The following is a 13917-nucleotide window of genomic DNA, read 5'->3' on the forward strand; positions in this document are numbered from 1 at the left end:
ATAATGGTAAAGAGCAATGTATTTAGTACAATAAAACATTTCCCTACAATCAGATTTACATAATTACTTAATCACAATACTGTATCGCTACATATTCATAAAATCAAACAAACTAAGCTTCTGGAAGGCCGTAAAAAACTTCTTCGCACACAACGTTCTGGGTTAAATTTGTAGCTGCACCAGACTCATCATCAACAAATATAGTGAGGCCAGTGGGTGAGGTTACTCGACTAATAGCAACATAATACTGTCCAGGAGTGAAAACTGACTTAGGTAAGTATAGCCCAACTGTCTTCAGGGATTGACCTTGAGCTTTGTTGATTGTCATGGCATATCATATATGTAGAGGCATTTGTTTCCGTACCAATTTGAATGGCATTTTTGTATCTGAGGGAGAAAGCTCCATACGTGGAATGAAATGCTTCGAACCAACAAAGGTACCACAAATTACTTCACACTCCACACAGGAACCTCAGGCATTTGGTCACAATCATCCTTGTACCATTACACAAACCTAGCGTTTAGTTCAAATTACGCATTATCATAACAATAGCCCCAACCTTAAGTTTCAGATCATGTGGTGGCATCCCAACAACATTTAAGGAGTTCAAATACTCTAATGGGAAGGCTTCATTCAGATCATCATCTGTCCCACCAAATTCCTCTACAACATCAACACTAAAATAGGACACAGATTCTCCTGGGAGCTTGTCTATAATAAGCGAATTGAGGTGGCCCACAGTTTGGTTGGTAGGCGTCAAAATAGCTCTCTCGCTCAAGTACTGTGTACTGTGCCTTTCGTGAGAAAAATTAGGATACGTGTTACAAATCATGTTATCAACTGTGTTCTCAGTGTGTACATCACAGGACTGAGACGGAGTGAAAATTTGATTTTCAATTAGTGGCAAATTGCAGACCCGAGGTGGACTAACCTGGCCATTACCAATGTCAAGTACCCATTTTGCAAACTTTATAAGCTTTTCACTTTCATTCTCACTTTCACCTTGTTTCAAGCGCATGTTTTCTGTCAGCAAGAATACTTGGCAAATGGACCACAGCCGTGACCTAGTGATACAGGAAACTATATTATCAGCACGATCTCCATACGTAATGACTGGGAGGATTTGACGGAAATCACCACCAAGAACTACAGTAATACCGCTAAAAGGCATGTTGTAACATTCTGGATCAACATCTTTCATGATATCCTTCAATGATCGGTCTAGGCATTCGAATGCGTACATGTGTTGCATAGGCGCCTCGTCCCATATTATTAGTTGTGTCTGCTTTATGAGTTGCGCAATATCTAAATCATGGGCAATATTACATGTTAAACATTCATCAAGAACTATTGGAATTTTAAATCTAGAGTGTGCAGTCCGACCACCGGGCATTAATGTGGTAGCAATCCCAGGAGAAGCAACTGGAAGCACAATTTTACCTTCTGAACGTAACTTACATATAAGATTTCTCCATAAGAATGTCTTTCCACATCCACCACTACCATAAACGAAGAAAATCCCTCTAATATTACTGTCAATAGATTGTATTACTGCATCATATATTTTTCTCTGCTCCTCTGTACAGTCCTGTAGTAGCTTGGCAGTTTCATACTCCATCTTCCTGATATCATAGTTTGTCTCTTCAATTATCAAATTGTTTGTTCTATTGTTCAAATAGCTGCGAGGAGGTTGATGCAACTGATCATATTTCTTCAAGGATTTACCAACTGACCGGAGCAACTCATCTATTTCTGCAATATTACATATATTAAACTATTTAACCACATTCAGGCAATTATAGAAAAAAATTCAAACAATTAATGGACTGCAGTTCAAGTCCGCAAAAAATTTAAAAATTAGTCGTAGACTATAATGTAAAAACGTCTCATACCTCCTAAAGCATAGAACTGCAGTTGCGTGTCGTTAAGAGTGAATAAGGTATTTGGACAAATTTTACGTCGTCTCGGTAAAATGTCATCAACCATGCTCTTCCAATGTCTACTCCATAAAGTCTTCAAATCAATGACTTTACAATTGACAATAATATGGACAAAAAGATGTCAAATCTGGGGAGGTAATCCACCTGTAGAAGCTTGAGTCAATACTTCATGCCATTCTTTATCATCGTCCAATAAACCATACTCTTTACAGGCATCGCGGAATGTACTGTAACAAACTCCATTAACGGTCCATAAAGACTCAAAGGAGGTGGCACCACGTACCTTCGTAAGCAATAAACGAAGAAATCAAGGCTCTCCCGTACTATGATGCGCATAACACAATCTACCTATTTGAAACCCACGCTTCCTCATGCTCCATCTCTTCTCACAATCATTATACACATAAAACCTTGGAATTTCATCATACGTGTACTTCCATGCATTAACATCAACAGAGTTTAATAAAAGGCTTTCGGTTTACTGAACTTGTTCTTCTCCCTGGCATCAACTTTCCCAAGCGCTTCATTGGCACGGAAGGTGCAGTTTTTATCACTTGGTAAGTGAAATGGAAGTCTCTCAACAGATATACTTCTATGATGGATAGGGAAGCCAAAATTCCTATAGGCTGATTTAGCACCACATAAATATCTGCCATCAAAATATGCATTTATCTCATCTATTCCCCCCTCATCACTGTCATTCGGTTGCCTTTTTCTCTTTCTCTGGACTTGAACCGTAGCACGATCATGGCCTTTCAAACAGTATTTAAATTAATACTTAAGACTGCGTGCGTGACAATATATTTCCACATTTATATGGCATTGATACTTGACCAAAAGATCCCGATTGTATGGTACTACTCACTGATTGTCCAGCTCAGTCTTCCTTATTTCAACAGTAATGTTTGTCCTGCGTCGCATATACATCGGGAAACCACTGTCATCAAAAGTAGTTCGAGCACGGTACCTGAAACCATTCAGTTATTACAAAGTTCAGGTATTAGGTTAGGTTATTGGATTCTGAAATGACACAAAAAAGGTATGCCTATTTCTTACTTTTTGGGAAAATGACGTATGCAACGTAAATCTTTCATGCATGGGAACTTGACATTTTGCAAACCACATGGACCGTGGATCATAAATTCCTTCATGGCTGCATAACCAACCGGATCTAATAAAGGATCTGGGATTTCTGCGGATACAAATTTATCCACATTTTGCTTGAGATTTTTTTTTCAAATCAGCATCAAGCCATATTAAAATATGTACATGTGGAAGGCCTCTTTTCTGAAACTCGATGACATACATAACTGCAAAATTGGAAAATGTAGATTATATTGGCAATTTGCAAAATAAAATGTACTTTTACCAAAATCTTCTCAACGTAATAATGTAATTAGAAATTAAACTAAGGAATTCCTGGTAAGCACTCTTATCTCCAATACAAACCCCAAAGTGTTTTTTGTCCTTAATATCTACCATTAACTGATCAAGTTTTAGCCTAAACACCCTTGATATGATGTCGGGACATTTTGGAGCAATGCAACCAGGCACATACTCCATCATCTTCTGTATTTCATCCCAAAGAGAATTATAAGTCATAGTCAGGAATATGTCAGGATGTCCGATGTAACGGCATACGGCCAGCGCGTCTTGGAAATTTTGTTGCATGTATCGCTTCGAACCAACGTAGCCAGCTGACAGAACTATACCTTTACCGGTATTTGAACTGTCCATATCACCTCTGTTAACAGATCTACAAATATTGTTGTATAATTCATTCCGTAAAGTAGTTTGGTGAGTACGCATCATAGTCGTGTTTGTTCAATGGTAGAAAAAGCATCAACCATATACTGTTGAAATAGTCTTCCACCAAGCCGAGGAGTCAAACCTACAATACAACTTTCATTATTTATTTCTGGGAAACATAAAAAAATCAAATTTTTTTATGAAATATAACTTACCATCAGCCTCTCTAATTTGGAAAGCATATGAGTAGTAATTCTTCAGAGACAAAAAGCCACGTGGTTTGCAAGAACTATCAGCAGTCTTTTGAAATTTTATCTTTGGGTGAAATCCATCTTCTCTACGTGGAAAGAGGAAAGGGTATTGTAAAGCCATCAACTTCGGATGAACATAAGAAACACGGACTAAACCTTTACCTTTTTCATTGACAACTATATCACGGTCGCCACATGTTTCTTCAGTGTCGCCAACCATAATGCCAGCAACTTCATCAGTGCTAGAAATATGACACTCTCTTCCACTCTCAGATTTAATAACTTTCAGTGTAATCTGCAGCTCAACAATTTCATCGCTTTCATACAGATCACGCTGCTGCCTAAACTCACCAACCAATTGATTTGTTGCATCTAACATTGTTATAAGACCTCGTACAACCTCTTTATCAACACTTTCTCGGTCCTGAACACTAACCCACCGAAGATGATTATCAACTTCGTTAATGGTGTCATAAATGTAAAGTTGACAAAATTTGGGGGTTTCATTATCATTCGGTATTAAAGATCCAAAAACATGGTGGTTCCGACCATTTAATCTGTACACATAAGGCGTCCTTCCATTATTAATTGAATGATCTATGTTACCGCTGGTAGAAGTAAAGGCAAAAATTGCATTATACAGTCGTATCAATCTATGAAAAGCAGGACCTCTTTTCTTGTCGTTGTATAAATCCAGCAAATACTGAGGGGTAGGAGGGATTGGAGGCAATCTCACTGCACCTTTCATGCAACAAAGAGAAAATATAGGACAACCTTTAGTGACATTTTTATTTACCCTTTCTTCCTTCCACATCCGAGCATGGCATTTCGAACATATGGCAATAGGACCACCCAAAGAAGCATACTCCTCAGGAATGACACGTCGCGGTGCACGTCTGCTCTGCATCAAATTACAATCTGAATTCATCTCATCAACAATGTCTTTATCATCACCATCATACGACCAACTAAGACAATCTGCATCATCTGCATTTTTTAATTTTAGTGTCACAAAATTAAATGTGGATATTTTTTTAGGAGTACATCTTTGTATTTCTTACCACTTGATTCACAACCACTTGCTTCATAATCTGATCCTTCAGAATCATCAGACCACAACGAAGGAGCAACTACGTTCGGACCTGCAAGAAAACATTAAATGGTAAATCATAATTACGTAACACATAACAAAGACGAAATGTCACATAGATATCATCACCTTCATTAAAGTCATTACTTTCTTCCTCATCATCAGTAACAATCTCATCTGCGAATAATTCTGTACCAAACCCAAGATAATTTTCCTTCCCTTTCTGGTTCAAAGGTTCACGTCCATTTAAGGAAACATCATTAATGTTTGATCGCGTTTCCTCTGTTTCATAATTAAAACAACAATTCTTTAGTTATTCATGTTACAATAAGGATAGACAGACAAAAGCTTAACGATGGTAGAATCTAATATTTACCTCTCACCATATTTCTAGGAAATGAGGCGCTACCTGAATTTGTTACATCTGATAAAGGAGTTCTGTCCTGACTACCTTCAGGAGGATTCATGTAGTTTCCTCTGCTATTTGATCGGGGAGTAAAAATTGGACTACTACATTCTACCAACCAAATATTAAACGCATTATTGCATCATAAACATAAAATAGCAGTTGTTTTGCAAGAAAAATACAGAGTAAATTAAGAGAACAAACAGTACTTGCAGCTGTTTCATTAAAATGGCCCGACCTAGGCAAGTCACCAAGTTTCCTCCTCTTTCCCACCAACCTAACAATATTTGGCGTGGATTCCGTCAACATACCTGCATTACAGACACAACAATGGGTAGTCAGAACATAAGCCTAAGTATGGTTGCGGTTTAAATTTTGTAAGAATTAGAATCTGTACTTGTAGGTGTTTTATTTTGGCTCCCACTACTAACTATTGCTGGGGTGAACAGAGGTGATCGGTTCATTTTGGGTGACGGAATATAAACTTTGGCCATTGATCCTGTTAACACAGCAGTTGAACAAACACAAACAGAAGCCTTAGTTAAATTCACATATACGAAGAGACGGTACTCAATAACAACTAACTTACCTGTGGTCGTGCTCCTTACTTGTGGAAGAAGATAAAGCACAACGATCAGCAACAGCAAAGTCGACAACCGCATTCTCTTTGTTACCATTCAATAGTTTCGTTCTTCTGTACTTCTGACCATAATCTGCATTCAAATCTTCCATATTAAAGAACTTGTCAGCTTCTTCACCACCCATACCTTGGACAATGAATCAACCTGTAGTAAAATTATTAACCAGAATTTGTATACACAATCTTAAAGGGGGTGAAGTCACTATTCAAAAGAGGGGAGAAGTCACTAATCAACCTAAACAAACTAATTTGAAATTCAAATTCAAAAGTGTGTAGGACACATTCTTACCTTCCGATAGAAGCTTAAGAAGCTTTCAACGTAAACTTTCTTCTCATCCAATATATATGTAACTATGAATTAAAAAAAACTAATCAGTGGCAACTTCAATAATTTTTTACAACTTGGTGGGTACAATGCTAAAAATGGGTTGAAGTTATTATTCAAAAGGGGTGGTAGGAACTATTATATACATAGATTTCTAATTGGTTTCATACGAATAAATTTTTATAGTGAATAAAATTAAAGAAAAATGGGCATGAAAATGACCTCGGTAACCACCCTGAGGTTATAAGGTGCATTTATATATTTGAATGGCATTTTTGTAAATATCAATCTTTTATTCTGATTTTACAATTTTACCCTCGTGCATTTATAAGGGAAATATTATAACCTCATGATGCTACTAAGGTCATCCACAGGCACATGATCAGTTATTTATTTAAGCCCCCACGTGTTGTCTTGCCCGGCCCATTGCCCAGAACTCATATGTCATAACCCTATTTAAACCATATATATAATCTCATTCTCTCGTGTCTGTGTTGTAGCTTGCTAGTCACGTATACAAAAAAAAAGAAGGAGATTCAATGGGGCGTGTGATTAGAGGACAACGTAAGGGTGCAGGGAGTGTATTCAAATCCCACACTCATCACCGCAAAGGACCTGCTAAGTTTCGAAGCCTCGATTTTGGTGAACGCAATGGTTATCTCAAAGGTGTTGTTACTGATATCATCCATGACCCTGGACGTGGAGCTCCACTTGCTCGAGTAACTTTCAGGCATCCGTTCCGTTATAAGCACCAAAAAGAACTGTTTGTTGCTGCTGAGGGGATGTATACTGGTCAATATATTTTTTGTGGAAAGAAGGCCAATCTTATGGTTGGAAACGTGTTACCACTTAGATCCATACCTGAAGGTGCTGTTGTTTGTAATGTGGAGCATCATGTTGGTGATCGCGGTACCTTGGCTAGAGCTTCTGGTGATTATGCTATTGTTATCAGCCATAATCCTGATGATGGAACATCTAGGTATGAATATGATCAATTATTCTTTATCTTACTTTAACTTACATTTTTTTTAAAATTTATTGTTAAACTTATGCATTTGTATTTAATTGTGAGTTCATATTTTTTGTTAAATAAACCTGTCGCTCTGCCCCAACAGGTGTTGGAATAATCTTAAATTTAGTTATTAATTATTTGTTTATTTAATTATTAGATATTTAGCAATAGATTAATTATTAGAGAAAAATATTATTTTAGAATTGTTTAGTAGTGGGCTAGTGGAGTTATGGAGTAAATTATGGACATGTAATTTACCCATTAATTAATAGTGGTTAGTTTTAGTAGTAGTTAGTTTTAATATGTTTGTAAAGTCTATATAATGGCTAGTTTACCTTGAGTTTTACAGGGTTTTACAGGAGGAAAAGAAAACAAGAAATATAGCAGTACAAGTTCTCTTCAAAAATGTAAGTGTCTTCTTTTTTCTCTAAATTTTTCCAACATTGGCATCAGAGCCATATGATCCATGGCTTATAAAACTCTTCTAAAAATACACATATACATATATATACATATATATATTATCCTTAATATTTTCCATGGCATCAAACAATTTCTCCGTCTCTATTCCATTATTCAAAGGAGATCAATGAGGGAGGAAGAAATTGGAGGAAAAAATGAGAGACTGCTATTAGCTAAAGCTTCATCCTCAAAAGGCACATGTAACAAAGTTCAATGCAACCATTGTCATAAGATGAGACATGAAGAAAAAGACTGCTGGTACAAAGGAAAGCCACAATGCTACAAATGCAAGAAATATGGGCATCTGGCAAAGAATTGTAGATTTCAGAATGATGAAGAAAGGATGGCACAATTGATCGAGGGAGAACCACTTCTTTAGAGTTGTGGAGAGAAAGTGCTTCAAAGTGTTTTTGGAGAGAAAGTGCTCCAAAGTGTTTTTGATGAGATTGTGCATCAAAATTGATGGTGGTGAGAAGTGCATCACAGGCGAAGAGAAAGTGCTTCGTAAATTTAAGATTATGGGGTGAATGTTGGAATAATCTTAAATTTAGTTATTAATTATTTGTTTATTTAATTATTAGATATTTAGCAATAGATTAATTATTAGAGAAAAATATTATTTTAGAATTGTTTAGTAGTGGGCTAGTGGAGTTATGGAGTAAATTATGGACATGTAATTTACCCATTAATTAATAGTGGTTAGTTTTAGTAGTAGTTAGTTTTAATATGTTTGTAAAGCCTATATAATGGCTAGTTTACCTTGAGTTTTACAGGGTTTTACAGGAGTAAAAGAAAACAAGAATTATAGCAGTACAAGTTCTCTTAAAAAATGTAAGTGTCTTCTTTTTTCTCTAAATTTTTCCAACAACAGGAACACTCCCCTCAATCTCTAAATATACCATGCATATCTCTTTAGAACTTTAATAGAGTAATACCCCAACAGGATCTTATACTCTTTAACAATTTTTTTTGTCTACTGTTGATAGGATCAAACTACCATCTGGATCCAAGAAAATTGTTCCTAGTGGTTGTCGTGCAATGATTGGCCAGGTTGCTGGTGGAGGAAGAACTGAGAAGCCTATGCTTAAGGCTGGAAATGCTTATCACAAGTACCGCGTGAAACGTAACTGCTGGCCTAAGGTTCGTGGTGTTGCTATGAATCCAGTTGAGCATCCTCATGGTGGTGGTAATCACCAACATATTGGCCATGCCAGTACTGTTAGTCGTCATAAACCCCCTGGAGCAAGAGTTGGTCTTATTGCAGCCAGAAGGAGTGGTCGGCTCCGTGGGCAAGCTGCTGTTACTGCTTCTAAAGCTAATAAAACTTAGTTTTGTGCTTCTGTTTTAAAAATAAATTACCTTGTTTCAAGTTTAAACATGTTTGCTTATTGCAGAACATTGTTGGAAGAGTATACTAGTTAAGAAATCGTGTTTCGAAATTTTTTATATATATCAGGACCTTAATTAATATTTCTCTTGGGAGTTCCGGTTAATTCATGTCTGGTTGATGTTTTTTTTTTAAAGATGGTTTTCACTCTTCTTGATATTCTTATCTTGATTGTTCTAGGATTTGTAGTGAACAGTTTGTACAGAAGTTCATGTTTAGCTATTGGAATCTGGTATTACATCGACCAGAGTCTTCTTTATATTTTTATTTATAATGTAGCCAGATTACAGTACTAGTGCACCATTTGATGATATCACAGAATTTGGTATGTGAATCATGCTGTTTGAGAAGCAAAAGGGTTGATTTTTGGAGACGAAAGCTTCTGAAAATGCTGTTTTCTCTTCAAATTTGCACAAGGGTGCTCAGTTGGCTACCATGTCCATTGTTATGCACTTATGACTTATCCATACATTGCGAAAGGAAGTCTTGTTAATTGGAGCCTCTTCAACTTTCTCACTACTATCGTCTGTCAATTACAACACTATTGATTTTTTCCTGTTATCAGTTGTAATTTTGGAATTAAATTATTGGCTATACTCTTGGTAACCCTTTTTTCTTATCGCTGTACCAGGTTCAAATTTATGTAACTTTGAAGCCTTGAAAACTTCACCTTAATTTCTTTGAAAATGATTACTAATGACAAGAATCTGGTCGGTTTTCCTTGTTTGGTTCTTTGTTGAATGCAGGTGATATGTCGGGGCAATAGCTAGTGGACAGATTTCTGAGGACTTGGGACAAAAAAGGGGTACTTTCCTTATTATTCTTAGAATACATGTATTAACTTAAGTCCGCATTTTTTCCCTCTACATAGCATTGCTTCACATAGGCTTCTTTAACGCTTTTTACCTGCAGCATTTGATAATAGCAACAATTCGTAATATCATGGTTGGCCTCTCATATCGATTACAAAAGTGAGATTGTTAAACAGTCCATGCTCCAGTATATTAGTGTCTGCATTGTAGTCATTTAATCAATTTCACTATTGATCTTATGTTCATCTTTCCAAGGTCTAATTTTGTGGTTACATCGGCATTTTTTGTCATGGGATTTCCTTCTTGCCCTGTTATGCAGCCAAATTTATCTATAACTATGCTCTGAAGCTCGCTATTATTAATCTGTGCCCTATTAATTTTTTTGACTAATATCTTGTATTGTTTTTTTCTTTTCATCTCTATTTTCTTATGATTATGTTCCATTTTCAGATTCTTCACATCAAATTCAAATGCCTTGCTGGAAGTGTTGCAACACTAGCAAACTGTTTCATTGTCTGGCTGGTCACTATGACTGCACCTTCTTCGTTTTCTAGGAGAACTGGAGGTTCCCCCTATCTCTTCTCCATATATATTATCTTTTCAATTCAATGTGCGCAGTTTGCACACAGCCTATCTTCATTGTACTTGTAGACATACTGTGAATATTCTAACTATATGCACTTTTCAGCATGTTTTTTACCCGAATCTTTACTCTCTACAAGCTTATGTTATGTGCCCTCTCAAAGTGGCTCTCAAGAGACCATCTCTAAAATACTGTTTCAACTTTTTAAGATATAATCTTCTAAACTAATAAATAGTAAATATAAATTCATAAGGTAATATTTCTGTTTTTATGACATTGTACTTGGGTGAAATTATAAAAAAGAGAAGTGTTTAGTAACTTATGAGGAATATATGAAACTGAAGATTTTTATAGCAGATAAATGATCTATTTCATTACAAAGAGCCTCCTTATATAGAAATCATCTACATTATTGATACAGGATCATAATAGCGGCATTTTATCGTCTTCTAACCTTTATTCTCTACATGCTCATGTGCACTCTCATAGCGGCATTTGCAGCCATTTTCGTCCCCGGGAATCTCCGTGACATTCATTTTAGCATTGTTTTAAAATGTTTCAGGGAAGTACTTTATTGACAATTTATTTTTCCACGGTCTAGATGATTTAAAATGATGGATTTAAATTAACGTTGGGTCGTATTTCATACAAGCCCAAATTAACCCAAAAACTGAATAACGGCCCATTAACAAAACCCTAAAACCCATATATAAAACCATCTCATCTTCCCATTTTCCCCAATCTCCAAACCCTAGATCGGCGATAAACACAGCAGGTAAGAAAAATCAATGGGTCGGGTTATCAGAGCACAACGTAAAGGAGCGGGTAGTGTATTCAAATCCCACACTCACCACCGCAAAGGTCCCGCTCGATTTCGGAGCCTCGATTTCGGTGAGCGAAACGGTTATTTGAAAGGCGTGGTTACCGAGATAATCCATGACCCGGGTCGTGGAGCTCCGCTTGCCCGGGTCACTTTCAGACACCCGTTCCGTTACAAGCATCAGAAGGAGCTGTTTGTAGCTGCGGAGGGTATGTATACTGGTCAGTTCATATTTTGTGGAAAGAAGGCTAATCTTATGGTTGGTAATGTGTTGCCTTTGAGGTCTATTCCTGAGGGTGCTGTTGTTTGTAATGTCGAGCATCATGTCGGTGATCGCGGTACTCTTGCTCGAGCTTCTGGCGATTACGCTATTGTTATTAGTCATAATCCCGATAATGGAACCTCGAGGTATGATCTTTTATACCAGAATTAATGTAGTTGCATTGTGACATTGAATTTGTACTGTTTGTATTTGTGGATTGTTGATTTATGTGTATTTGTCGATAAATTTGTTTGTGACTGTTAGGTAATAGGTTGTGTGCTATATTGACACTGTTTGATTTATCGAGCATATTTTGTGCTTCTTAATTTAATTAGAGTTGAGTGTCATTTTGTTAATGATCTTGTTGGAATAGTGTTTGGGATTGATAGTCGACGTTTGTAAGTGTTGAATTTTGAATATGTTATATTCTTTCGGAAATTGGTATTGTTTATTTGCCATTGTGTTTATTGTAACTAGAGGGGTAAATGTTATGTTATATTAGTGAAAATGCAAGCTCAACTATTGCTTTATCAAAACTAGGTGCCTATTGACTTGTGCAATCAGTAGCATACATGTTGTTTATCAAACTATCAAATTGTATTGCCTCTCGCTAATGTTCATATGTCGAAGACCTTTACCACACTTGTAAATATTGCCTTTTTTATGGTGTTCCTTATTAATGAGAAACTGAGATCATTCTAGTTGATCTGTTCTTTCTCAAATATTTATGCTCTTCCCATCAATATATCATAAAGTTAATTGACCGAGGAAAAGAGCTTGAGAGTAAAGCAATTCTTGTATAAGCAATCTGCTATAAGTAAGTCAAAAAAGAGCTGTAGATAAACTTCTATCGTTTGTAAATCATTTATAGGTCTATTCGCTTGCTAGCACTTTTTTACTCCATTAGATACCTAATTCACTTTCTTAGTCACCTACGGTGTTCTTCTACAAACAGTAGAAATAAAAGTTCTGCGACACCATAACCTGCATTTGCTACACTTTGGCTGCATTAGTAAAATATGTAATAATGTATTCAGGTTGGACAAAGCCACATTTAAGACCTAATAAATTGGATTCTGCTCAGAGAGTCTCATCTGATTTATGATTCAAATTTTTGAAAGTATAAAAACATTGGATGAAAGAATTGAATTATAAGAGAATTAATTATGTATGACAAATATTATGCAGCTCTTGAGTTTAGGTTAGTTAATAATTGATGGGAAGAGAAGAAAATATCATGTGCAGAACAATATCCTAGTTATAATTAATAATCTTGTTGAATTTCTATTGTGGTTTATGAGATTGTTAACTATTTCTGCTTTTGGTAGGATTAAACTTCCATCTGGTTCCAAAAAAATTGTTCCTAGTGGTTGTCGTGCCATGATTGGACAGGTTGCTGGAGGAGGAAGAACTGAGAAGCCTATGCTGAAGGCTGGTAATGCATATCACAAGTACCGTGTGAAGCGTAACTGCTGGCCTAAGGTTCGTGGTGTGGCTATGAATCCAGTTGAGCATCCTCATGGTGGTGGTAACCACCAACATATTGGTCATGCCAGTACTGTTCGTCGTGATGCGCCACCTGGGCAAAAGGTTGGTCTCATTGCAGCCAGGAGGACTGGTCGGCTCCGTGGGCAAGCTGCTGCTACTGCCTCTAAAGCTGATAAAGCTTAGTTTTGTGTTTTCCTTGAAATTATTAACTGTTCTTATGTTTCATTCTGTATGCTTACTGTGGAATTTATGTATTGAGAGTATACTCTTTTTTGAGAATTCAGTATCAGAGTTTGTTTAATGTCATGACTTCATATAGTATCAGTGTCAGTCAATTGATTTGCCCTCTTCTTAACGGATGGTTTTTGCTCTATAATTTTTATTATCTCGACATGGGAAGTGGACAATTGATTTTCGGAATCGGTGTGTTGCTATTTTTAGGATTAGGTGCTTACAGTTGATTCTTCAAATTGGTGATATACTGTTCTAGGATTAGTTGTGGAAAGTTTGTATAATAGCTCATGTTTACCAGTTGGATCCAGATTATCCAGATTCTGGTTTGTGTTATGCAGAATCTGCAGTGATTCTTTAGTTGTCTGACTAACTGTTTTTTTTTTTTGCTAAATGAGACTAACTGTTTTAATACTCTAGAACTAGTGTTAAACCTCTTTAATGTAATATTGTTGTGA

At 36.4% G+C, this 13917-nt stretch overlaps 3 protein-coding genes across 3 annotated transcripts; 2 read left to right on the forward strand and 1 right to left on the reverse strand.

The window, feature by feature from the left end:
• Positions 1 to 521: 521 nt before the first annotated feature.
• On the reverse strand, positions 522 to 6202 carry LOC141719856 (uncharacterized). Its single transcript, XM_074522222.1, has 15 exons — positions 6027 to 6202; positions 5869 to 5936; positions 5647 to 5748; positions 5408 to 5548; positions 5179 to 5313; positions 5003 to 5083; positions 3906 to 4928; positions 3796 to 3859; positions 3372 to 3697; positions 3211 to 3251; positions 2998 to 3161; positions 2807 to 2908; positions 2108 to 2224; positions 1894 to 2000; positions 522 to 1753 (listed from the first exon to the last, which is right to left on the reverse strand). The coding sequence occupies exons 1-15, from the start codon at positions 6200 to 6202 to the stop codon at positions 522 to 524; spliced, it is 3879 nt and encodes a 1292-aa protein (XP_074378323.1).
• A 717-nt stretch (positions 6203 to 6919) lies between these two features.
• On the forward strand, positions 6920 to 9327 carry LOC141717233 (large ribosomal subunit protein uL2z-like). The gene is made up of 2 exons (XM_074519326.1): positions 6920 to 7381; positions 8863 to 9327. Exons 1-2 carry the CDS (start codon positions 6942 to 6944, stop codon positions 9203 to 9205), a joined length of 783 nt encoding a protein of 260 aa, XP_074375427.1. The 5' UTR covers positions 6920 to 6941; the 3' UTR covers positions 9206 to 9327.
• Positions 9328 to 11385: 2058 nt separating this feature from the next.
• On the forward strand, positions 11386 to 13583 carry LOC141721267 (large ribosomal subunit protein uL2). The gene is made up of 2 exons (XM_074524096.1): positions 11386 to 11886; positions 13069 to 13583. The coding sequence occupies exons 1-2, from the start codon at positions 11447 to 11449 to the stop codon at positions 13409 to 13411; spliced, it is 783 nt and encodes a 260-aa protein (XP_074380197.1). The 5' UTR covers positions 11386 to 11446; the 3' UTR covers positions 13412 to 13583.
• The last annotated feature ends 334 nt before the right edge of the window (positions 13584 to 13917 follow it).

Source organism: Apium graveolens, chromosome 4 (genome assembly GCF_009905375.1).
Source record: "Apium graveolens cultivar Ventura chromosome 4, ASM990537v1, whole genome shotgun sequence".
Lineage (NCBI taxonomy): Eukaryota > Viridiplantae > Streptophyta > Magnoliopsida > Apiales > Apiaceae > Apium > Apium graveolens.

What these genes read in the sequence shown, in the direction of transcription:
- LOC141719856 (XM_074522222.1), bottom strand. Translation starts at nt 6,202, where the DNA reads ATGGGTGGTGAAGAAGCTGACAAGTTCTTTAATATGGAAGATTTGAAT. An exon ending in TTTTAATGAAACAGCTGCAA is followed by an intron (nt 5,549 to 5,646) that starts GTACTGTTTGTT and finishes TTTGGTTGGTAG; the next exon opens with AATGTAGTAGTCCAATTTTT. An exon ending in AGAAAAGAGGCCTTCCACAT is followed by an intron (nt 3,162 to 3,210) that starts GTACATATTTTA and finishes AAAAATCTCAAG; the next exon opens with CAAAATGTGGATAAATTTGT.
- LOC141717233 (XM_074519326.1), top strand. Translation starts at nt 6,942, where the DNA reads ATGGGGCGTGTGATTAGAGGACAACGTAAGGGTGCAGGGAGTGTATTC. An exon ending in CCTGATGATGGAACATCTAG is followed by an intron (nt 7,382 to 8,862) that starts GTATGAATATGA and finishes TACTGTTGATAG; the next exon opens with GATCAAACTACCATCTGGAT.
- LOC141721267 (XM_074524096.1), top strand. Translation starts at nt 11,447, where the DNA reads ATGGGTCGGGTTATCAGAGCACAACGTAAAGGAGCGGGTAGTGTATTC. An exon ending in CCCGATAATGGAACCTCGAG is followed by an intron (nt 11,887 to 13,068) that starts GTATGATCTTTT and finishes TGCTTTTGGTAG; the next exon opens with GATTAAACTTCCATCTGGTT.